Source organism: Pezoporus flaviventris, unplaced genomic scaffold (assembly GCF_033815535.1).
Source record: "Pezoporus flaviventris isolate CSIRO_AGI_PZ_B2104156 unplaced genomic scaffold, CSIRO_AGI_Pfla_v1 ptg000035l, whole genome shotgun sequence".
NCBI classification, from domain to species: Eukaryota; Metazoa; Chordata; class Aves; order Psittaciformes; family Psittacidae; genus Pezoporus; species Pezoporus flaviventris.
The window spans coordinates 6,676,665-6,703,048 of record NW_026892583.1 but is presented as its reverse complement, the minus strand read 5'-3'; the positions used below and the strand labels follow the sequence as shown (position 1 = coordinate 6,703,048).

Below are 26,384 nucleotides of genomic sequence, written 5' to 3'. Positions count from 1 at the left end.
TTTTAATGTTCCACTTACAGCAGCTTTGTGAAGCAGGCCAGCATCCTTCTGACTTCACAGATAAAGGCACCTCAGCTCTCTTGGCTCTGCATCATCACATTCTTCATCAGTGTAACTGTTCCATCATTTTTAGACTTAGAAAAAGTGAAAACCAAGAAATGAGTTTTGCCAGGTCAGTCTTTGGCACATTTGACCGACACCCAGAAATAGAACCCTGACTTTGCTTACAGACACGATAGTCATCATCCCCCATCATGAGGACATTGTCTCCATTCTTTGCTTTAAAGCTGAACTCAGCTGGGAATCCCAGCAACACTGATCATTTGCCATCCTTTCACTGATCAATGTAGGAAAAGTGGCAGCTTCAGCAGTGGAAGACATAACTCCTTCCTCCCAGAGAGAAAACATGTTAATTCAGCAGCTCTTCCAGGACAAGAGCAATAGGCCATGGCTCAGATAGACATAAATACACATAAACACACCTACCAGCCTGTAAACTGCTCACATACAGCATTATGAACTGGCAAAGCGTGTAAGCAAAGGACTCCTACAGTGAAGGCCACCGCAGCACCTTTGTAATAACCATAACTTCATAAAGACATCTGGTCTGGTCTTGTAAAAATAAATGTAAATCCTGAAATAAAAAGCAAAGTCAAGCACAAACCCTAGGGCTCATTATCAAGATCTATTCTCAATTTCCCCCAGCATTATAAAAATCAAGAATTTAATGAATTAAAAATATTTTTCCACTCACAGTAGTAAATTTCCATTTGTGATCCATATGGACATATCTATCTTCTGTATCACAAAAGCCCCTATTAAAGAGATTATTCTACAGTTTCCTGTATACTGAATTAATGTATAGTGTATAACTGTATTACCTAACATGTATTATACAGCATATTGTATAAAACAATAGAAGTATATATTACATATTGTTATACATTTACTATTTAATACAGCCCTGTAGCAGTGCAGGTGCAGCTTCATATCTTAGCACCTAATGGTTGGGCTGTATGGAATTCCAGCATCACAAAACTATAGGCTGTGCCTTGGCAGTTTCTAAGTCAAAGAACTTAAAGTACTTAAATTGTACTTCAGGAGCTCTGACAGTTTTTCATTTCTACTATGTAAGTTCTGAGCTCAGATGTTTTCAGTGTCCAGGTCTTATAAATCAGAGCTGAGGTCAGCAGCACCAGCCATGTTCGCATTGGGGAGAGGAAGAATGCCAACATCCCATAGGTTCGCTGCAGGAAATAGCAAGAATAGACCTGCCAGGCCAGGAGGAGTGTCATTGCCACGTGGACAAGCACAGCCATGATGTGTCGGGCCTGACGGATGTGAGAACAGAAACTGTGACCCTGGCATCGCAGCAACAGGCACCAGCACAGATAGGCCATCAATGGCAGGTTGAAAAACAACATCTGAAAGGAAAAGCAGAATAAAATACGATGAGGAAGCCAAGTGTTCTGCATAACATCCATGAGGACATAGGAAGATAAAGAGTATAACTGTCCCATTCTAAAAGCTGAGTACAGTTCCCAGAGCTGGAATCTCAGGATGCACTTTCAACACTGCAGCTGATAGAGCTGTAGCTGCCTGTGTCTCAGTCCAGGCCAAGCATTCCTGACCTCTCCCTTGCTGTGGGAGGTGCTGACATGAATCTGACCTTTCCTGGAGCTGGTTCAGGGAGCTACACATGGCAAAATACTAGCACAGTAAAAACGGAAAGTCCTTATGTCAGTTTAGCCCTGTGACCCAGCCCACTGTAGTGTCAGAAAAGCATTAGCACTGGCGTAAGGGAGGGACCATGGAGGAGGCAACACAAGCTCAGTCTGGTTTAAATGCCAAGGAACTACACACCCTCTCAGACTAATGGCAGCTGGGAAAACCAGAGGGCAGGCAGGTCAGACTGCTGGGAAAACTAGACTTGTGTGTACTTGGAGAGTGACACCTACTGATCTTCATCCGGCAAGGGCTGCCCTGGTCATTAAGTTTCTTTGGCTTAATCACTGTGACTTGTGTGAGCCAAGGACAAAAAATGTGGAGTAGTAAATCTGTAGAGATGGTCTCTAATGCAGACATGCAGTGAGCCCAAAGCAACATCAAACAGCGCAAAAGGGAAGCCTGAGACAATAATGCACGGTCTCCTTCCCTTCTGCCCTTAACATTTGCAGAAAGTTAAGAACGAGCTGTTGTAGTCAGGCATGGCCACTAATCTGCTCTATCCTTCCAAGACTCCTTTCTTTCTGAAACTATTAAAAAAAGTAACAGGAAAAAAGATTCTCAGAAAAAAAGCAGTTTGTCAGCTTAATTTGGATAAATATGTACCTGTAAAATCCCAGCCACGAATGTCAGACTGCCCTGTAAGAAGGAACCACCAACAAAGACCCCAAAGGAAAAGCAGGCCCCCACGTGGCCATCTATCAGTTCACCTACAAACCATGGTCCTGGAAGAGAGGAAACCACACAGCACCATCAGTATAGACATGGCATTTCCCACATAGCCCTTTGTATTCCTGAGCACCAAGTGGTCAGCCGGGGAAAATGACTTCTCTATCGCTTGTCTGCAGTAATAAGCCTGATGTTTTCACCTTCAGCAAACAGCAATCTGATGAACATTCCCAATGTGAAAATATCACCGTACACCAATGATTTGTGGCACGCAATGAAAATACTTTTAAGTTGGTTTCATCTCTGTGACCATTTTCAACACCACAGACAACATTTTCCTTATGAGAGAAGTGAAAAGATTAGTTCTATCAAACACTGGCCTTTCCCCAGAATTACAGCAAGTCATAAACAATTCCAGCTTGGCTTAGCTCAGAAGTCAATATCGACAGGCTGCACTGTTATGCACCCTACGCTGGCTGCCAAAAAAGTAGCTATTTTAGTAATATATCAGCAGAGGAGAAATGAACTAAGATTGTTAGCATGGGAGCCCAGATGTCTTAAGTGACATGTCCTGTGAAATGTACATTCCAAGTACTTATTTTACACCCAGATACAACCAGATCTTACTCAAAGAGTAAGTGAAAACCCAATTAAATTTAAAGACACTCAAATTATTAATTACTCTGAAAGTAAAGTGAGCATTTAATTCTAGGGCTCCAAATTAGGCTCTTCAAATAAACCTTTAGTCTCTTTGGATGATTACTTTTCAAGTTCCACATAGATTTTGTAACTTATATTTTCCCTATTCTCTGTGATGTTAGAAGTCTCATTTTTCATCAGCATCTGATGTGTAATTTAAAAACAGTAATTTAAATCCTCCCATACTCTAGGTTACTTACCCAGAATGGTGTATAAATTCAGAACCAGAATTGAGTAATAGAGGGTGTTTATTTTACTGAAGACATGGAGGGAATACGAGGTCAGAGTAAGTAATCCTGGCTTTTCTAAAGAGAGACAGCATTTAAGAACATACACTTGATTCAGGTTGCAACACATGCACATATAAAAATAGATATATTTGTCTTTGTGAAACAAATCTGTACATTATTTACTCATTCTATTAAATGTAAAATTAATATTTGGTATGTCAAGAGAACAGATGCAAAGGAATGTATTTCTACTATTACTGTGATAACTGAAAGCAAGGAACTGATAAATATAACAATCTATGTTTAAAACAACAGAAGCAGCTGCCATTCTAAATGAGTACACTTACTGTATGTAAATAAAACTGAACGACCATTCTATACCCAGAAAATGAAGTTAGCTAGAACGAAAAACATGGAGAAAATTAAATGAAAAGTAAATCCAAACAGTAGCTAGGCAAACCCAAAAAGGCAGCTCAGCATGGGCTAGATTAATTGGATTTTCTTTGATTAAATCTACTTAGTGAGATCTGATAGCAACTCAGATAAAATGAAGGCTAGGTGTTGAAATGGCAGCATTCTGACAAGTGTGTGAACAAATAAAACACACAAATCAAAAGCAATATTCATTTTCCAACTGAAGCATACCACAGGCTGAGATGAAGAGAGGCTTCCTAACAAAGTTAGCTTTTAGAGTTTCACCTATTAAATGGCTGCCCTTCTCACAAAGCATTAACTCCCAGAAGGCAAGCTTGATCTTTGGAAATCAACAGCTCTAACAAAGTTGTTCACTAATGGGTAAAGCATTTGTCATGTCTACAGGGACCTGGCCGATCACAGAGTGCTAGCTCTTTTCATTTTTAGCTGCTGAATTCCATAAAGGCAACTGCAGTTCTATTCTTCCTTTATGTAAGCAGCAGCTGTAGTTACCTCAGGATGCTATGTGATTAGGAGTATAAAGGAAGGGACATACACTGACATGAATAGGAAGGGAGGTGGCTTCCAGGAAAATCTCATTAGTAAGGTGTGGTTCAAACAACTGTTTAAAGGATAAACACCACAAGCTTAACAGCATTAATTTTCATTTACCAGATTTATCACAAACTGAATTCCAAGTTATGACAGAACTGGTCTTAATATTATTCTGAGAAAGACCCAAGCCTGTTCATGTTCCTTGCAAAGATTAACAAGAATGATTTTGTAGAAGGAAGTGCTTCTTCACTCAGGTGACACAGAATTCTATGTCAGCTGCAATGAAACAAGCACACTTGCAGAACTAATATAAAATAAAATATTCCTATTCCTTTACACTGGATTCTTCAGTGAGAAAATTAAAATGTTTTCACTTCAATTATTTGAATTTCTGTTTAAACAAAGATATCTGATCAAGTTTTTAGTTTTTAAGTTACTTTATTTGATATATCGGAAGTTTTCTGGGTCCCCCTAAAAGCAAAACAGCAGCTTCTGAGAACCCAGTCAAAGCACCAGATGCAAAATGCAAAATGCATATGGGTATTAACAGTGCAACTACTTAGGTTTTGGGAAAAGTAGATCCTATAAAAACCACAAACACTGGTTCATACCTTTGAGTGCTGGCTTTTGGAGATACCTGAAAATAATGAGCAAGGTGATCTGAATCAGCACGATCAGTCCAAAGAGCACACGAGCCTGAAATGACAGGTTTGACTCTAAGCAAGCCCCAGAGAAGTCACTGCCTTTGAGCACTGACAGAATGATACAAAGATTTCTAACTGGAACACATGTTCAAAGCTTGATGGTGTCATTGAAGAGTAAAAAGAAGTTTCTAAGTTACTGGACTTGCATCTTACTGACTTGAATTCAGTTGGATGGCTGCGATTGAGCTGAATCTTTAAAAAATGGGGTTTGTAAAACACATCCATTGAAAAAGTGTAAATACACTTCTTACGCGAAACACGTTCTAAGTGCTGTACTGCACAGAACTGCAGTTCAAGACATTGTGGACAAGATCACTTACTGATTAATGAAACTAACATCATAATTTTGAGCTGATGATGATACTGTCTACAGTCATGTGGACTTTCCTACATTGTTCTGTAAGTGCACCTGAACTATCATGACATGCCTTCTTTGCATGTACTAACCTGTAACACTTCTTTACCCGTTTCTAGTGATACATGTGGGAACTAGGGATATAGATAGTAGTAGCCTGGGGAACATAAAGAAGGACTACAGAGCCCTGGGAAAGGTGGTTAGGGGCTCTGGAGCTCGGATAGTCTTTTTATCAATTCTCCAGGATACAGGGGAGGAACCTAAAAAAAGCTAGGAGGATTAGCAAGGTTAATAAATGGTTAAAAGGGTGGTGTTTGGGTGTCTTGAACACAGGACCCAAGTTCGTAGGCCAGGTCTAGTGGGGGCTGGTGGAGCTGGTCTGATAAAGAAGGGAAAGAGCAGTTTTGGTAGGAGGCTTGCCAGACTGGTCAAGGAGGCTTTAAACTAGATGTGCTGGGGGAGGGGGGCATCATTCCATCCCAACACACCCAGTCAGTTGCCAGAACCTATAATAAATGCTCAGAGCAATGTAGAGATATCCCAGCTGCTCCAGCCAACGAGCCGGCTTCATTTGGAGCTCAGCTCAGATGCCTCTATACAAATGCCCGTAGGATGGGGAACAAACAAGAGGAATTAGAGACGTGTGCACCTCTACGGGGGTATGATATAATAGACATCGCAGAAATATGGTGGGATGGCTCCTATGACTGGAGTGTTGGAATGGAAGGTTACAGGCTCTTTAGAAAAGAGAGGCCCAGCAGGCAGGGAGGGGGAGTTGTCCTTTATGTTAGGGATAGGCTGGAGAGTATGGAACTCTGTCTGGAGACAGGTGAGCAGTTAACAGAGAGTTTGTGGGGCAGGGTTAAAGGGAAAACAGCGAGAGGAGACATTACTGTGGGGATCTGTTACAGACCTTTTGCCCAGGGAGGGCAGGTTGCCCAGGGAGGTTATAAATGCTCCATCCCTGGCAGTGTTCAAGGCCAGGTTGGACAAAGCCTTGAATGATATGGTTTAGTGTGAGGTGTCCCTGCCCATGGCAGGGGTGTTGGAACTGGATGATCTTAAGGTCCTTTCCAACCCCAACTATTCTATGATTCTATATGACCTGGAATTTATGGAAGTCAATGGGAATTTTGCCTTCCTCTTTGCTAGAGCTACCTATAACAGCAGCAGCTAATAGGAGACTTTTCAGTCTTGCCAGTACACACATTGCAAGAGATCACAGTGAAGGTTTCTTTAATATTTTCCTTTTCTACTGTTTCCAGGAGATTCTTTTCTTCCTCTTGCTTACACAAAATGTGCATATCCCTATGTCCCAGATTGGACAATTGTGATTAAATCCATGGAGTTAACTGTTTGCATGAACCCCTGCTGCACATTCATGTTTGAAGTGTGCAACTTGAGAAAGGAAACTTGAAATATTTGTGAAATTCCAATGGAGTCATATCTGGAAAAAGCAAAGTGCATTCAAGTCCACCAGGAATTAGCAAAATACTGCAGTCTCTGGGGAAACCAACCCGGAATGAAAGTTGTTTGCTGAAAGCACTTACTAGAACATAGTGGTCAGTGAGAAGAATAACAGATGGCCAAAAATCAAACCTAAGAGAGAGGGTTTCTTCCATAGCAAATATATGACTCCGTGTACTAATTCTACCTGAAGCATCCTAGAGTGAAAGAAGAGAGAAATTAGAGACCAGTAGGGCACAAACTATCCTGTTAAAGCTGCTAATTATCATTGGAGATTTTCTGGGAAGATCCAATTGACGCATGCATATCAGGCATACTGCTATATTAAATAGTTCTATCTACAAAGAATTACTTACTGTCAGTTTTGTAGTTCCAAGTAAACTGGTGACCGTAAGATCATAATCTCGAAGTGCTACATATGAATAAGAACCTCTCAGAGATTCAGCAACTTGTGGAAGACAGTGACTATTTATTGGCACCACCACCACTGGTTTTCTGAAAGCTCAATTCTGGATAATAGCCCATCTTAAACTATTTTAAAAGCTTTGTTGTGCTGATTTTCTGGCATATTTGCTAGAAACTGATATTAATAAACAATAACAGTGCTACCTTTATTTAACAGTTTGATATTTCTGCATGTGTAACACTGACAGCTGTGGTGGGTTGACCATGGTTGGATGCCACATGCCCACTGAAGATGCTCTATCACTCACCTCCTCAGCTAGACAGGGGAGAGAAAGTACCATAAAATGCTTGTGGGTCGAGATAAGGACAGGGACAGATCACTCACCAACTACCATCATAGACAAATCAGACTCAACTTGTGGAAATCAGTTTCATTTATTACTAATCCAATCAGAGTAGGATCATGAGAAATAAAAACAAATCGTAAAAACACCTTCCCCCTACTCCTCCTTTCTTCCTAGGCTTAACTTTACTCTCAAATTCTCTACCTCCTCCCCACCCAGCAGCCAGCAGCACTGCTGTTGTGCAGTAACTTTCCTGCCTTCTTAAGTACGTTGTCCTAGAGCCACTACCAGTATTGCTGATGGCCTTGGCCAGTTATGAGTCTGTCCTGGAGCTGGCTGGCACTGGCACTATTGCACATAGGGGAAGCTTCTGGCAGCTCCTCACAGAAGCCACTCCTGTAGTCGCCCTGCTATCAAAACCTTGCCATGCAAACCAATACAACACCTTATCTTCCAGTACCTAATAAAAGGTTTATTTATAGTAGAGGATTCAGTGTGTTTAGTGTGATTACAGCTGAGGCAATATTTGGACAATCCAAGGAACAATGTACAATTAAGCAGTCATATTTTCTCTAGGTACCTAATTCAAGTTAATGCTTCATCCTCCTTGCTTTCCAAAAACTATTTGGTTACTAGATGTAATAGTGATTTATGACTGGAGGGGAAAGGAAATTAATTTTTTAAAAATCCCATTCAGTTACCTGACAACCAGCATGTATTTGCAAGCAACTGTTGCTATGCAGGCCTTTATAACCCTCTTCAAATGTTACTCAGTTTTGTGCATGTTTTCATCATCATTAAAAAAACCCAAAAGACCCCAGAAAATAAACCGCTTATAAAATGTAGCTTTTGCAGATAAAGCACCACAGAAATCAGTAACAAGCTGGGAGGTGGAACACTGACAGTACAGAAAGGCCTTTAGGAAGAAAACGCTTGCTTTCCTGTGAGAAGGAATACCAAGCTGGGGTCCACCAAGCAGGACAAAGCTGACTTTCCCATTGCTATTGTGCAAATGGACAGAATGTTAGAATAGTCTGATTAAGTTCTTCAAGACCACTTGAAGGTACAAAAATAAAATACAGTACTGAGAACAGAAGCATTCACTGAAAAAACCTATTTTGCACCCAGTAATCTAACATCAGCTAAACTTGATGTTCGAGGAAATAGAAGCTGTATTAGCTGTCAGCCTGTAAGAAGTAATAAAAAGAAATTCAAACAGATAATCAAAGACAGCATTCCAATCTTACAGATCCAGCTCCTTAGCCTTCTGAACTAACATGAGGCTACTTCTTATTTTCCTTGATCGAGCTCAATTGTTTCTTTTTCTAAGACAACCTTAAAAGTTAATTTTGCCTGTTACCCAAAATAATTTATTTTTGACCAATTACTTGCTTTTCTATCATGTCTTACTATATTTCTGATGAAAAATAAGAATTATTTCTTTTGTCCAGATGCTTTATGTATGGTTTTGTGGTCAGCAGTGTTTTTTCATTTAATAAATCCTTTCATTTTTGTAATCAGACAAACCTGAAAGGAAGTCTGTCTCATGTATTTCATCCCTATTTATGTGATGCAGAAGGGTGATGGAGCAGACATGACAACATAAAAAATTTAGTACAAAGAATGCCAACAGCTTACCTGGACAGTCACATCTATGTGATGGAACCCTTCACTGTAGTTCTGCGGGCTCCACTTTAGTACATAGAGAGGCCCAGATACCTGATGTGCATTCCCCAAGTAAACTCCATCTATATAAACTTCGATGGAGGTAATGACAGAAGGAGAGAAGGCCAGAATTCTAAGGGGTGAATAAACATCAAAATAAACAGATTTGTTACCGGATTTACAGATTTGTCCTTACTTCCTGAAGAGAAGTCCCTAAAGTGTTGAACTCTTCTACTTCAGAGTTCAAAAGAGTTAGAAATTAAACTGATGAAACATCTGTAAGGCTAATGGTAACATGGTAGTTCTTTCCTACAGTTAGAAAGTTTTGTATTGTATTGTGCAAAAGGATAGGATAGAAAACTGGGCTGTGGAACAGACAAAAAGTGGCAGACATCTCCAGGTCCTAGCACAAATGATCTTAGAACTCTTGCCACTGTTAAAACATTTGCTATCACAAATCCTCCTGCACACATACAGACACATAACCAAATATTGTAGAGGTCTTCAATAAAAATTGCCAGTCTCTCTCTCTAAAGGTCTTTGTTCTTGGATATATTTGTTCCCCTCCCTCTTATTTTTCTTTTCCTTTTTGCTAGTCAGAATATAACCTCTTGGTCTTTGTAACTGAATTTATGAGAAATGGAGTGGAACACAAGACAAGTAATACAGATTTGAAATACCAACAAATGGATATCACTTGGAAGTGCTCATATTGAGAGAAACAGTGATACTAATATAGATTCAATACATTGCACATACAATTTCTTTCATTTCTGGCAATACAAAAGGCATTCCAGACCATGTTTCAGTCAAATGACAGCATCTCACATAGTTATGGTGAATGATTCTACAGTTCATCTATTTAGTATAAGAATGTTCAGATAAGGTTCTAAATAAGAAACTGGAAAGTAGGTAGGCTGCTTCCTAACTGAAAAGTATGGCTAACTTCCTTTGCTTGTAATACTTCGTATGTAATATACTGATATATTTCATGCGTATTAGTCTAACAGCAAATATAAGATGTTGTAAAGGGCATAGAAATTTGAAAAACAAATTTAAAAAAAAATAGAAAAGGTAAAAATGGGGAGATAGAGAGACTTAAGCCCAATATGAAAATTGGCAGAGCCATAAGCTGTTTTAATATATAAAGGATGTAAAACTGAAATCACAAGAGACTAAGAAGTCCAATGCAAATAGAGAAAACACTTGGAAAAATACATACAAAATCTCCAAATCAATGGAAGCAACATGACCACGTAAGATAAATAACACAAATTATGTGTTAATCTAACTCTACCAGCTTTGGTTACACAAATAAGTTCAACTGACTTCAAGGGAAATAACTGCATAAATAAAATGAACATGAACTTGTTCTATGTAATCTCCTTTTATCACAGATATGATACAAACTGAGCTCTTAGGAACAATCTTCCAGAGAAAACTGAATTCTGAGAACGATGGACATACACATTTTAAAAAAAGGGTTTATGTATACACATATATAGATGTACATTATAACCAAAAATGACTATCATAATATTGTTAAATATTGTAAAAATCAGGAGAATACAGGGTACCTGATATGAGTGGAATAAAGAATTTTGTCTAGTGGTTCATGAGCAGAACTGCTGTAAAGGAAGGATTTGGGATTGGTGATGAGGACTGCAGGCCATTCTTCAAAGGTAAGATCTGCAAAGCTCAGGAGGTCATGATCAAATGCAAGGATCCGGTACCTATAATGAAAGGAAAAAAAATTTATTAATACAAACTACTGCATGCCCAGCTGATTCCCATGCTTCCCAAGGTCCAAAACAGAACTTGTTTCTTTTACTTTGCATTTATTCTCTTCTGTAGCTGATCCTATCTTAACCAATTCTCCTGTATTAACTGTACAGATGGTTACCTCTGATCAGCTTCATTTTTTTTATAAGTCACTCAAGCAATACACAAAATTCCAAACCAAAATCTATTGACTTTTGCATATGAATCAGATAAATGAACGTTATAGAATTCAAATAAAAGGTACATTACTACAGTGTCTGAGTAGGTACTCTAGTTACAGACATAGACCTCAGTGTGCTCTCTTCCTATAAGCATACAAGTATCTATTGAGATTACTGCAGGATAAAAGCTAATATACAAGCTAATATACTATTATACATTTCATGTAGCATCAGACACTTTTTGATACACTGCTAAGGTAATATTTCCTAGGTAGACTGTTTTTGTCTCTAAATTTCTAACAGCTGGGGCAAAACATGGATATTTTGAAGTAGTGATGCTGAATTTTATTACAATTTATTACAATTTGTCTATTTGAATACTAAATGAATCCTAAATGGACTTTGAGATGTCTTCTTTTTAATTTCTAAATAGGCCAATTGATTATATGATTCTGTATCAAGAATTAATATAAAAATTACTCTACTCAATTTATTAGCTCACTGTTGGTATAGAGGAAAAAAATCCCAAAGTTATACATAGAGAAATTTTTCAAACATACCAATAGTAATAACAAGTTACAGAATCATAGAATAGTTAGGGCTGGAAAGGACCTTAAGATCATCTAGTTCCACCACCCCTGCCATGGGCAGGGACACCTTACAGTAAACCGTATCACCCAAGGCTCTGTCCAACCTGGCCTTGAACACCATCAGGGATGGAGCATTCACAGCCTCACTGGGCAACCTATTCCAGTGCCTCACCACCCTAACAGGAAAAGAATTTCCTCCTAATATCCAATCTAAACTTCGCCTGTTTAAGTTTTAACCCATTACCCCTTGTCCTGTCACTACAGTCTCTAATGAAGAGCCCCTCGCCAGCATCCTTATGGGCCTCCTTCAGATACTGGAAGGCTGCTATGAGGTCTCCACGCAGCCTTCTCTTCTCCAGGCTGAACAGCCCCAACTTCCTCAGCCTGTCTTCATACAGGAGGTGCTCCAGTCCCCTGATCATCCTTGTGGCCCTCCTCTGGACTTGTTCCAACAGTTCCATGTCCTTTTTATGTTGAGGACACCAGAACTGCACACAATACTCCAAGTGAGGTCTCAGGAGAGCACAGTAAAGGGGCAGGATCACCTCCTTCAACCTGCTGGTCACGCTCCTTTTGATGCAGCCCAGGATACGGTTGGCTTTCTGGGCTGCAAGCGCACACTGAAGCCGGCTCATATTCATTTTCTCATCGACCAACACCCCCAAGTCCTTCTCTGCACAGCTGCTCTGAATCTCTTCTCTGCCCAGCCTGTACCTGTGCCTGGGATTGCTCCGACCCAGGTGTAGGACCTTGCACTTGGCATGGTTAAGCTTCATGAGGTTGGCATCAGCCCACCTCCCAAGTGTGTCAAGGTCCCTCTGGATGTCATTCTTTCCCTCCAGGGTATCAACTGAACCACACAGCTTGGTGTCATCGGCAAACTTGCTGAGGGCGCACTCAATCCCACTGTCCACGTCAGTGACGAAGATGTTGAACAAGACCGGTCCCAGCACTGATCCCTGAGGGACGCCACTCGTTACTTGTTTCCAGCCGGACATTGAGCCATTGACCACAACTCTTTGTGTGCGGACATCCAGCCAGTTCTTTATTCACCGAGTGGTCCATCCATCAAATTGATGTCTCTCCAATTTAGAGACAAGGATGTCTTGTGGGACAGTCTCGAACACTTTGCAGAAGTCCAGGTAGATGACATCAACTGCTCTACCCCTGTCCATCAGTTCTGTAGCCCCATCATAGAAGGCCACCAAATTGGTCAGGCAGGATTTCCCCTCAGTGAAGCCATGCTGGCTGTCACCAAGCACCTTGTTGATTTTCATGTGCCTTAGCATGCCTTCCAGGAGAATCTGCTCCAAGATTTTGCCAGGCACAGAGGTGAGACTGACTGGTCTGTAATTCCCCGGGTCATCCATTTTCCCCTTCTTGAAAATGGGGGTTATATTTCCCTTTTTCCAGTCATTGGGAACTTCACCTGACTGCCATGATTTTTCAAATATGATGGCCAGCAGCTTCGCAACTTCATTTGCCAGCTCCTTCAGGACCCACGGATGGATTTCATCAGGTCCCATGGACTTGTGCACGTTCAGATTTTTAAGATGGTCTCGAACCAGATCCTCTCCTACAGTGGGCACAAGGTCTTCATTCTCACAGTCCCTGCGTCTGCCTTCCAAGACTTGGGTGGTTTGGTCAGAGCCTTTGCAAGTGAAGACCGAGGCAAAGAAGTCATTCAGAACCTCAGCCTTCTCCAAATCCTGTGTAGCCAGTTCTCCTGAGAGCTTCCTGAGGGGGCCTACATTGTCCCTAGTCTGTTTTTTATTTGCTACATACCTGTAGAATCCCTTCCTGTTATCCTTAATATCGCTAGCCAAGTTTAATTCTTACTGGGCCATAGCTTTCCTAACCAGGTCCCTAGCTTCTTGGACAACATCCCTGTACTCTTCCCATGCCACCTGTCCTTGCTTCCAGTTATTATATGCCTCTTTTTTCCATTGAATTTTCCTCAGCAGCTCCTTATCCATCCAAGGAGGTCTCCTGGCCCTCCTGCTGCACTTCCTTCTGGTTTGGATGCAACCCTCCTCAGCTTGTAGCAGGTAATCCTTGAATATTAACCAAGAGTCTTGGGCCCCCCTGCCCTCTAGGGCTATATCCCATGCAACCTTACTAAGCAGGTTCCTGAAGAGGCCAAAGTCCGCTCTCTTGAAGTCCAGGGCAGTGAGGTTGCTGCATGCTCTTCTCACTGTCCTGAGGATCTCAAACTCGACCATCTCGTGATCGCTGCATCCAAGGCTCCCCTGGAGAGTCACATTTCCAACGAGCCCTTCCCTGTTGGTGAGCACAAGGTCAAGCACGGCACCTCTCCTTATCGGCTCCTCTATTACTTGCAGAAGGAAGTTGTCTCCCACACAATCGAGGAACCTCCTGGATTGCTTGTGCCGGGCCGTACCATCCTTCCAACAGATGTCAGGGTGGTTGAAGTCACCCATGAGAACAAGGGCCTGTGAGCGTGAGGCTTTTCCTATCTGTCTATGGAGTGCTTCAACTGCAGGTTCTCCTTGATCAGGCAGTCTGTAACAGATCCCCTCAGTAATGTCTCCTCTCGCTGTTTTCCCTTTAACCCTGCCCCACAAACTCTCTGTTAACTGCTCACCTGTCCCCAGACAGAGTTCCATACTCTCCAGCCTATCCCTAACATAAAGGACAACTCCCCCTCCCCGCCTGCCGGGCCTGTCTTTTCTGAAAAGCCTTTAACCTTCCATTCCAACACTCCAGCCATAGGAGCCATCCCACCATGTTTCTGTGATGCCTATTATATCATACCCCAGTAGATGTGCACACATCTCTAATTCCTCTTGTTTGTTCCCCATCCTACGGGCATTTGTATAGAGGCATCTGAGCTGAGCTCCAAATGAAGCCGGCTCATTGGCTGGAGCAGCTGGGATATCTCTACATTGCTCTGAGCATTTATTATAGGTTCTGGCAACTGACTGGGTGTGTTGGGATGGAATGATGCCCCCCTCCCCCAACACATCTAGTTTAAAGCCTCCTTGACCAGTCTGGCAAGCCTCCTACCAAAAATACTCTTTCCCTTCATCAGACCAGCTCCACCAGCCCCCACTAGACCTGGCCTACAAACTTGGGTCCTGTGTTCAAGACACCCAAACCCCTGCCTATGACACCACCCTTTTAACCATTTATTAACCTTGCTAATCCTCCTAGCTTTTTTTAGGTCCTCCCCTGTATCCTGGAGAATTGACAAAAAGACTATCTGTCCGGCAGATCTAATGCTTCTTGCAAGCTCTTCAAACAGCATAACAGGGAATCACAGCATAACCAGTAGGCTCCATATGACAATTTGCTCACTTAGGGTTTACTTACCTTCTATTATCCATCCAGTCTCCCAGTTCAAGTTCCAGAGTGCCACCACGGTGCTGACTATGCAAGACTGGCATCAGCCCACCCAGTGTATGGAGATGTCCACATAAATAGGCTGTGGCAGAACTAATAAAAGAACATAAGAATTGTGATTATTTTGCTAAGAAGAAAATACCACTGCAGAAAACCTGAAGAGTGACAGACAAGGATGTGAAGAGGGGCAAGAAATGTACTGCAGACTGAAAACATACAGGAATAAAAGAAAGCTCTTACCTCATCAATGCTCGTATTCCTGGGGCTGGGGAGATGATTGTTGAGGTGGGAAAATGACCAAACCAGACAGTATGATTGCTGCGCAGACTTTGTGTTGCCATCAAAGATAGTTCTTTCATTTGATTCTGAAACGGGCAGGTGTTTGAAAGACAACCAAACAAAGCTGCTTAATGCTAGGCTACTTGGAAAGAACAGCAAAACAAAAGCAGAAAGACACCAATGAAGAGAATAGTCTCAGTTGCTTCCAGGACCTGGGAATGACCAAAATGTATTACTAGACCTATCCCTAAAACCCAGTGCTGGAAAAATAAAGCAAAAACAAGACACTCAACACCTTCCTTGCAAGTGAACATAGGAAAAGTACAACATAAAGAAGTACTTTGTAAATGATATTTCTATCTGTTCTGCTGCTTATTTATATAGTCAATGACAACACACTTGAGTTGACTTTACAAACATCTTTACCTTATAGTTATCATCCATATTATCTCTTAAGTTGTTAGACAGCCTTTATAGGCATGACAGGCCACAAACTGTGCACCATATGCTTCAGGCATTTAACTGGATGAATTATGACACTGAATCTTGAAAATATTACTCAGCCATTGCTGTTAAAGTTCAGCAAAACTAACACTATACACAGCAGGTAAAATTCATCTCCTTTACTTGTCTGACTTCCAATATTAAATAAGCCACTCACTGTCCAGACAGAATCCCAATACTAATAGGATCTCAAAGTCTAACAGAGTAGGCAGGAAAACTAAAACCAGAAAAGAACTTAAATCCACTCTTCCACCATTTTGCAGATCATCTTTTAGGGTAATGCAGAGAACCACCAACATATTCTTTTCCCTCCTACCTGAAAAGAAACACTGAAGGGCACGAACAAAGCAAACAGAAATAAAAGTATATTCAAAAAGAATTAATCCAGAACACCATTCTGGGTTAATGTAATGGGCTTATCAAGTGAAATGATTCTTCATTTGCCTTTATGAATTTGGGCTTTAAGAATATTTTTATCTAGGCTATGCAATCAAATTACTAACACAAATCTAATTTATTTTTCAAATTTCTGGCAGAGATTTAAATCTTACAGGTATCCACCTTCAGTTTTGTGCAAAAATCTGCAAATGATGTTCCCTAGACTCTTGCTACTAATAGCAAGCAAATCCTTGACTTACTGCAGCCAAGGAGCTCTAGACTCAACAGCATTTCTTAGCTTCTTGAGAGTTTGTCTGCAAATCTACTGCACCCACTATGGATTACTGTAAACAGGGAGAAGAGTACTCGACACTCCTACATCACCTTTTATCTAAGCATCACCAGGCACTTTACAAACACTTAATTAGATGTCCAGCCTTCTTTAGACAAGATTAGAGGGAGAACTTTTTACTTTTCCCTGAGGTATTTATCATAGGCAAAACATGACATCTCTTTACCAGAACCCAGTAACTCTCTGCCAACACTTCAGAAGAGTATCTCAAGAAGAAAATCATATCAATAAACTATACAGAAAAAAATAAAAGCGAAGCAAAATATTATCTAAGATGATATGCGGTTGAAACATTGGGATTAATGTTATTCTCAAAACAATACCATGTAAATTTTATGGTCTCGGAAGATCAGACCTCACGTCTGATGCCACATTTCTTTATAGTATTATCTTTCAAATTATTCCATTGAGAAGTGCAACTCTCTAATCTGTAATATTAGCAACAACAACAACAAAAAAAGCATCTAACAAAGCAAAAAGGAGATGAGAAATGAGAAAGTTTGATTTTGTTTTAAACTTTACAGCATATAAGGAAATTCTCATGCAAGCCTAGCTAAATGCTAAGAAACTCCTGACAGTGTCCTTAAAATGTCTAATTTGACATTTTTGTACTGAATTATTTAAGAGAAAACACTGATACTTTACATGTTAAGTGACAGACTCATTTTTCTAAATAAATATCCCAAATGCCTAATAACTTAAAAGCATAAAGACTCTTTTAGGTGAGCATAAATCTTCCAGACAATTCTTCTTTATAAAACCCCCCAAACAAGCCATTATAGAAGTAAGCCAGCAGCAAAATGGAATGCCAAGACTCATAAAATACCGTGTTTAAAATCCCGAAGAAATTGTAGGGTCTCTTAGGGCCTGGGCTTAGTGTGGCATCCACACAGATGAATGAATAGTTCCCAAACGGGGTGGTGTGGATGTAATGGAAAGAGCCATCTTTGTGCCAGGCAGAGTATTTCCTGCCAAAATAAAATGGAAATATTGCTGTTAGGAAACCTTGCAGCATTGACAAAAATGACCTGTGTAGGATGAATGCAAAATTTCTTGCATTAGCTCTAGTTCCACCTTGTTACTGCAGTAAAGGCTCTTCTAAAACATCAACGGCATTGAGATTCTGTACTTCAAAGATGCATCACACATGTCATATAAGACAAGCAGCAGATTAGTACACAAACATTTCAAAAAGTGTTAGCATAAACTGAGCTATGTGGTATGTTTTTATGGATAATGGACAGGCTAGCAGCATAAATGATACAAAATAAATAGGCAACATGAAGGGACAGCAGGATCTTACACGACTCTTAATTGAAGGAGACCTGCAAAGGAAAACAAGTTATTGTCTTGTGTTTATAGTTGGTATCTGAAATAGTTTTTCAAAAAGAATCTTTCTTTGCTTACGTAGAAATAGGAGAGACATCAAGTCTTGTCTCCACTATTCCTGCCCATGGCAGGGGGTTGGAACTAGATGATCCAGATGACCTTAAGGTCCCTTCCAGCCCTAATCATTCTATGATTCTATGACTTGTTGAAGGTCCCTTACGTTATTCTGATTTAGAATGATCAGCTGTTGGCTAATGAAATATGATCTTGAACCAAAGAAACATTGAACCTTTCCAGTTATTTTCCAGAAGATCCAAAACAGAAACACCACACTACACAAAATCTTATACACAGCAAAGGATGCAGCATTTCCTCTTGCTTATTGCTTTTTTTCATTTCTTGATATAGCAAATCTTACTAGTTCTCCTGACACTTGTAGAATGTCATCAGAATTACACAGAGTAGGAGAAGAGCAAAAAGCGTTGCTGCTCTTTAGCATGTTACGTGATGTTAACTACACTCTTGCATCTCAATCTTGAAATACTCTTAGAAAGACCTGTAAACAGGGAGGGAAGCACGAGATGTGTCAACTAATTCCACCTTTTTTCCCCCTCCATGGTTTTATGCTAATATTTCCTATGATAAATACATGTAATAATGAATATATTCATTGTTTGCTCTTTTTCCATTGACAACATGTATTTTCATTTTTTTTTAAACTTCTAAAATGGAAGTGCTTTTGATACTTTATGCTAGATGGGAATGGCACATATCCTCCATTGGCAAAGATAAATAACGTTACAACAAATGGTATCTACTAAATTGCTCGATTAAGATTTAAATTATGTAACTAAAATAATTGTAAGTAAATCTGAGATTAACTAAAACCTTTTAGGCTGGGGTGGGGGGGGGGGGGGAAGTTTGATTTTTTGGGGGTTTGGGGCTTTTGGGGTGGTGTCATTGCTATTTTTTTTTAATTCCCTCCATGATATGTGGAAGCTAAAACATCCATGAGTTCAGATGATGATTATAGTTTGAACACAGCCAATTGGAAAGCAGTTCATATCACTGTTCCTCCACCAGTCAGAATAAACAGTGAAATTGCCAGAAAGGTTGAGGTTGTCCTGAAGCCAATATATTAAAACCAAGTTTCTGATAGAAATCAATACTTCCAACGCCATAAAGGCCCTTTCACAATGTTTTCTTTTTTTGAAATTAAAGTTATTATTATGAACTTCAATAAGAAAACTGAAAGCTCGGGGTCATAACCTACAATTTCTGTCTTTCTATGACAGTGATCGCTGGTAGTCTTCCTCACTGTGTTTACTGAATGACCTCAGTGCTTGTGCATGCTCACAGGGTCCTAGTGCTGAGTTAGCAGTTGGTATGTCCTTGCTTCTGTTCTGTTCCAGTCTCGCTCTGTGTTGGGCGCCACTCTGCTATCTTGAAGGCTGACATCCTTGGTCTTATTTACTGTCTCCTTAGTTGTTATCAGTCCCATGATGTTCCTTCCCTATCAGCTGAACACTCTTTTCTCTCTTAGTGTTAGTAAGTTAGAACAGTTTGGTCTATTCTACTATGTTAAAGGCACACGCACTATTGTTAGTCTAAAATTTAAGCCTACACTATCAGTGCATCTTCAGTGTAGACTAGAGGCAGATGATTCATGCATCTATCCAATCAATAAGCTTGTCCAGGCCAAGCAAAAATTCATAGATGATCTGGCAAATTCACTGGTGCTGCATCTTCCCATGTGTGTCACTAGGGCTTCTGATAGCGGCCTTAAGCTAGAGTGGAAGACCGATAACAGACTGTCATGTAGCCACAACTGTGGCAAAAGATACAGGGATGTGCACTGCACTGCACTAGCGCATCCAAAAGCCTTGTTAGCACCCTACATTCATCCTTTTATGGTAAATCCACATATAAATTCCATGTTCTCCTGAAAATGCAGCTGCTGTAGGATCCTATCCCACAGAATTTATGGGAAAACATATCTGCCCAGACATCAGATGTTTAACGTGTCCTCTTATTGAAAAGTGGGTGGCTTAAGAGCCTGAATTAAAGTCGAGTTTAGATTTCCAAGTCCTCCTCCAGTTCCAAAGAGTCAAAGCTGAAAGCACCACCAAAATTATGAAACAAGATTTTGTGTTCAGATGCTAAGGACACAAAGTTAAACACAAGTTACAACTGAGGTTACTTTTACAATGTGCAAGCAAAACAGCCAGCTGAAGAAAGGGAATTTTCCTCACTTATCTTCACAAGTAAATCTTAAATGTGTTCCTCAAGAACATTTGCCCACACATCATCACCACCTGCCTTCTTCCTGCTCTACTTTCAGTTTTCTAAAATGGCTTGGAAAAAATTTAGACCTATATGACATGAAAAGCCCTCTTGTGCATGCAGAAAAAACATTTTAAAAAGTGAAGTACTCTCTTGCTTTCTTTTTCTTTTCTTTCATGTATTTTGAGGAGGAAAAGCATTCCCTGGGAACAGAAATACATCATACAACTGCTCTGAGGAAACTGAACATGTAACAAAACATTTCCTAGCCACAGGCAGATTTACAATATGTTCAATTACAAAACACAGAGGGATAAGAAATAAGCAGTCTGTGCAAAGAATGCTCTATTTACTATTAGTCTGGTCTACTAACTGGCATCAGAAACGATAGCGGGAATAGCAAATACGATACTGAACTATAGGAAAGTCAGTGAGAAAAGCATATGTGTGAAACTGAAAACAATATTGTCTAGCGAGTTTGATCTTGAATATAATGGTAAATAAAAGTACCTGTAGTAATTCCGAATGCTATTCAGGTGTGGAATGTTGAATGAATCTGTAAGGGAGAGAAAAAAAGAGATTAAGATCAAATTGATCATTGACCTCTGTATTTTATTTCCTTATGCTGAAATAAAGCTGTCTCAGCAGGCACAGAATATACTTGATGCAGTAGACCTAAAAGAAAAACAGTTTTCTCATTTAAGTTTCAACTCAAAGCTAAAGTTGTTTTGGGAATGTAAATTACCATTTAGTGGCTAAAAGCTAATCACGTGTTTCTACTTTGGTCATAAGGCTTTTTGGACTGAGTGCATTCTCTATAGGCAAGATCTAACTTATGCAAGGAAAATAAAGTAGCTATAGCACCAGAAAAAAGTGTGTATAAAACAGACAGCAACTTAGGGAGGTTTCTCCTGCAGCCTAAGTCCGTCATTAAGGCTGGTAACAAAGGCCTGATAGGGAAATAGGAGTAAAAAGTCACATATGGGCAGCATACGACAACATATGCACTTTTTTTCCTCAAGTGCTAGGCTTCCTAGTTTTGCCCTTCTTGTAACAGCTGGCTTATATAGCTTAAAAGGTTGTTAGCTTGTGTTTGACTGCTTAGAATGTAGCAACAACTAGGATGTGTACAAACTTCTATGAGGTCTTTCTGTTCAAAAGAAATCAATTTTCCTTTACATGCTGAATGTGTGACACTTTTAAACTTAAACCTGTGGGAGCAGGTCTATGAAAAGTAAATTCAAACCATTTCTTCAATAGGGTAAGGTTACAGTTTGCCCTTCAATTAAAAAAGGGGGTATATAAGCTAATGACCTGGAAACTAACGTCTGGAGCTCTGTTCTACCATTTGAAAGGCAAAAGCAATAAACGAAGACTCCTTCTTCCCTGGTACTAATATTCCAGTAAGTGCCTCTAAACAAAGTGTGCCCTTGGTGAAGCAAACATGTAGATGGCAAGCCCTTCTACTGGCTCATAGCCATCACTAATGTGCTACTAAGTACTATATTCTTTAGATTATTTTTATTTTACCTCGATATTCTAACTTGTCTAAATCAGCTCTGTAATCTCAGGAAAGAAATAAGTGTTTAATTTCCTTCTTACCATGATTCCCCTTGATGTCTATCCACTTGGTTTTTTCCATGACCCTTGATCTCTTCAGGATTGACTGGTAAGTTTTCCATTCTACTTCTACCTGCTCAGATCCCAGTTTATCTCTTGTCTTCGCATCTGTGAGGTCACCTGAAAGTGCACAAAGGCAAGGCTTACACACATACTGTAACTAGGTGAGCATGCCATCCATGTGTCCTAGAGTAAGTGCATTAAACACTCCAGTCATCTGCTATGAGAGGTAAATACCTTGTAAGGTAGATGTGGCAGCCTCTTGAAACATCTATCAGCCACATCACTGCAGCACTTTCACTAATGCCATACCAAAATAAAGACAATTATGACATATTCGTTATACCTGAAGACTGTAGTCAGAGAAGCTTTGTTTGACTTCACACCTTCTGTATCCCCGCAAGCTCCAGTTAGAGTTTGAACCATTCCCAGCTCTGTTCATACAGTAATGCCTTCCTGCATTGCTAGTTTAAGGATGAATGCTAACTATTTCTGAACTCTTAACTTAAAAAGCAAGCAGCAGATAGGTAACTCCCTGTAGAGACAAAAGTCCAGGTCTAACATTAAGATTCTAAAGCCTCGCATATAGTAGTGGCTCAAAGTGTTTTTATTCGCTTGCCAAAACTTAGTCTGTTTCAATAGCAAGCTATCAAATGGAATGGCAAGGCTTATTTCACCTGTCTTGGTACGATATGTTCAAACAGGAACCAGCAATGAAATCTGACATTAATTGATAGGTGAATTTCATACAAATGAGCAGGGATCGTTCTGAGAGGAACTGGCTTCTAATGACTTATCACAGACATTGATAATTTCTGTAATTTCAAATAGTGAAGACTGATGTAGAGTTACTAGCAGGAGGACAAGAAGGAAGGGAGCTGCTAGGGACAACTAAGGTGAAGTAATAAGTATTGGAAAAACTGTAACTATATTGCATAATTATGTCTCTTACATATAATATACACTAAACACTGTCAGACTCACTCACTGAACAAAAACTAATTCTCTTAAGTTGCAAAGTTATTCTCTTCTGCTTCTAGCAGTCTATCTGCAGTTGAAACTCCATTGCCATTGCTCAAGATACCTTAAGGCTTTAAAGTTTCCTTGTTTGCTCTTCCTTTGACAGCACATTCAACAGGAAATCCACATGGTGAATTGCTCACCTGTTGCTAGAACAAGTGCTGGCTGAATTATATCAATTGTTTCGGAACAGAATTTTTCGAAGTCAGGAGCTCGTTTGGGATCCCGAAATCTACTGATATGAATATCTGACACCTGCAAAAGAGAAAAATTAAACACTGTCCCAAGCAGAGGATTATTGCTGCCCTGTTTGTTCTGCAAAATCACGTATATAAGAATGCAAAGTAAGAGCAGTCGTAGTGATTCATATCAGTACATGGGATACAGAGAGAAACAGAAGTGGACGATTAGGGAAGAAAAAAAGCAGAGCAAACATGTAACACTGCATCTCTAACCCCTAGAATCATATTTACACTGAGAAAATCTCTTTCAATCTAAGGGCATACAATGATATGAGGAAATGCTTAGCTATCTACAGCAAGTTTTGATGGCTTTAAGTTGGCCTGTTGACTTTCAAATTCTGTGAGCTTCTGGTACAACACAATGATCTTGCTGCAAGAGATAACAGTAAGTAGTTCTGCAAAGCAAAACAAGATTAAAGTCACCTAAGACGTGAAGCATACTGATAACTGATTTTGTACCTGGTGTGCCATTTCCAGCAGCTGGGTGGAAGGACTTATTACATTCTATCCCTGCATTCTAATGGAGCTAATGAGTGTGTTTACAACCTATTCCATGTGCTTCATGAACACAAAGATTGTCCAAGAAATGATGATACCACTCGCACATAACTGCAAAAGGTGCTGTTCATTTCTGAACAGTCAAAGCCCTCACATCAGAAGATACCTACAGGATGGGATGCAGAGAATAAGAAAAGTAAGATTTTTTTTTGTTGTTAATATTATGCTTTTTCAGGTATGTCCCAAGTAAATCTTAGGGGAATGCTTTCAATTCCACCTGCCATTCCATTTCAATGAATTAGTAACTTATCCCCCTCAGTTTAAACAAATCTGACACTCAAAAACCAGTGAGCACATGCTCATGGCCATCTGATGATATCACTGACTGAGAAAGAAAAACATTAACTTTTACGTTCAATTTAATAAACCTGGATCTTTTTCCATTTTGAGAAATCTACATGAAATACCTTGGAGACAAAATGCCTTAGTGTTTATTTACTCAGCCATTTGAATACGTAGGAAGCATTGCCTGAAAACAGTTTTTTAACTCTGCTTAGGGAAATTCCCCATTTGCTTATATGTAATTTTTGCCTATATCAGAATTGGATGCTAAAAAAAGGTAAACATTTTCAGACATAACCTTAACTTCATTTTTATTAATATAGTCAAGCTAGTATGAATCAAAAAGCATAGTAAAACTACCTCAATACATTAAATCTAATTCAACTGCTGACAAGGATACAATGTCTTATTTTGCTTCTCAGCCTGTGGATTTGCAATTCATCTATCTATGAACAGATCAGCAATCAAACAGAGAAAATAAAAACTTCAATTTTGCTGTTTCCAGATGCTTGAGCAAAAGTCTCACGAGACTCTCTACCGATAACAATGAAGAATGTAAATTCCCAACCTTTTATCAGTCAGTGTTTGGGAAGCCTGATTTTCTACAAAGATCTTCTCTCTTTTTTCCTCTACTATGATACAAGTTTAAGATCTACAAAAGGCCCTATCCAGTGACTGAAGTTAGACCTCTGAAGTCACCAGGGAGCCTGAAGCCCGTTTCCCACAACATCATCAGGCACAATGCTGGATTTAGTGCTTGATTTATTTCCAAGTTGGGTCTATGATAAGACATCTGTTAAAGGGCAGATCTGAAAGAGAACATAAACACTTGAAAGTAAAGCCAAGTCTCAAATTAGCTGCACTGTGACCTATTCCTGGGAGAACTCCACTTGAAGTAACACAACCAGAGAGAACATGGGAGATGCTGCATGGATCTGTGCATGCTGCTTGTCAGCATAGCTTTGCAGCTGCTATATGCTGCTGTAGTTGAGTCTCTTCAAGACAGCAACTCAAGATAGGGGCTTTATCTATCTTAATTCAAGCATATCTCTCATCTTGAAATCTACTCTGCAGTAGAGATAAGCCCTAAGTCACTTAAGGAAAAATTACTGAAAATTTGACATTGCAAATACATAGTAATTGGAGAGAACATAAGGACTAATAATACATTTATTTGGCTGATGCACCAAGGGCACTGGCTGCAACTAGTACATTTAAGCAAGGTGTCCTTGGGTTTGAGAATAAAAACAAAATAGCAAAAGCAGCCTATTTGTTAGAAGGAACTGGATGCAACCTCTGTGACATCTCAGGCATTGATTACCTGCAAATACATTTACAGCTTGCGGTCAGTTATACATTAAGCGCTTCAAGAATGATCTGGGGGAAAGAGTCGAAGAGAGGCTACAGGTGTACCCAGAGGTGACAGTTTACTTCCAAGACTATGCCAAGTTAATTTGCATTTACATTCAACCTGGAAAGAAAGCTGTGCACATTTAACCTAACACACGTCACTCTTACACTGGCCCAATACCTTCTGTTGATAAAAATCTGTGTAACTATTTTCTCATGCACACAACTTTCCTGAGCTTTGGAAGGGGACAGGGACAGGCATTATCTACTACCCCAGTAGATAATACTGGATCGGGTACCGAGATAGTACACAGGATAGTGTAATAATTAAAGCTTTAATTACTCGCTTCTACCACGCACATTGGGTATTCTGGCCGAACACCTGTAACTTCTGCTTGACAGAGACCCTCCGCAACAGCAAAAAGGGACGTTTCCCGGGAGGAGGTGTCAGAGTCTCCCACCACAGCGGGAAGGCCATCGGGGACCCCAACCCCGCGCCCGTCCTTCGCCGCAGCCTGGGGGACGCCGAAGGGGAGCAGCCCCGGCCCGGCCCCACTCACCTGCACCACCCACAGCAGGTTGGCGGCCTCTGCCCCGGGGGCGGGCAGGGAGTCCCGCCGGCGCTGACCCGCCGCGGGCGCTGGCGCCCCCGAAGGCACGCACCAATCCAGCAGCAGCGCCACAGCAGCCGCCGCCAGCAGCCCCGCGGCCAGCTTCAGCATCCTGCGCCGCCCCGCCACCATGCGCCCACCCGGGCGGACCCTCCTGCCCGGGGCCGGGCAGCGCCGCCGGCTTCAGCACTTCCGCGTCGCGGCCCACCCCCCTGCTCTGCTTATCGGGCCGCCCTTGCCGCTCCTCTGTGGTTGGCCCGGAGGACCGACAGCAGCGCGAGGGGCGGCCGGGCGGGGGCTCCCCTCCTCCGCCGTGGTCTGCCTGGAGCGGCCGGCCTGTGGGCGCCTGTTAAACGGCTCGGCTAAAACGCTACAGGCCGAAACGTTACCTGAAACGCGCGGCCTGGCGTAGCCCCTAAACCGTTTCGGTGATTTTGGGGGAAGTATG

General features: G+C 40.7%; 1 protein-coding gene across 4 annotated transcripts; it reads right to left on the bottom strand.

The window, feature by feature from the left end:
• Positions 1-838: 838 nt before the first annotated feature.
• On the bottom strand, positions 839-26,145 carry TMEM62 (transmembrane protein 62). Of its 4 annotated transcripts, none has more exons than XM_061462394.1 (14): positions 25,886-26,145; positions 23,037-23,148; positions 21,856-21,993; positions 20,764-20,809; positions 17,468-17,609; positions 15,369-15,493; positions 15,099-15,221; positions 10,810-10,965; positions 9,206-9,365; positions 6,902-7,015; positions 4,904-4,988; positions 3,294-3,398; positions 2,332-2,450; positions 839-1,424 (listed from the first exon to the last, which is right to left on the bottom strand). In XM_061462394.1, the coding sequence occupies exons 1-14, from the start codon at positions 26,066-26,068 to the stop codon at positions 1,098-1,100; spliced, it is 1,935 nt and encodes a 644-aa protein (XP_061318378.1). In that variant the 5' UTR covers positions 26,069-26,145; the 3' UTR covers positions 839-1,097. The 4 variants fall into 4 exon arrangements, with proteins under 4 accessions (XP_061318378.1, XP_061318379.1, XP_061318380.1 ...); XM_061462395.1 differs by having other exon boundaries at positions 839-1,331; XM_061462396.1 differs by lacking the exon at positions 25,886-26,145 and adding an exon at positions 25,297-25,320.
• Between the last annotated feature and the right edge of the window lie 239 nt (positions 26,146-26,384).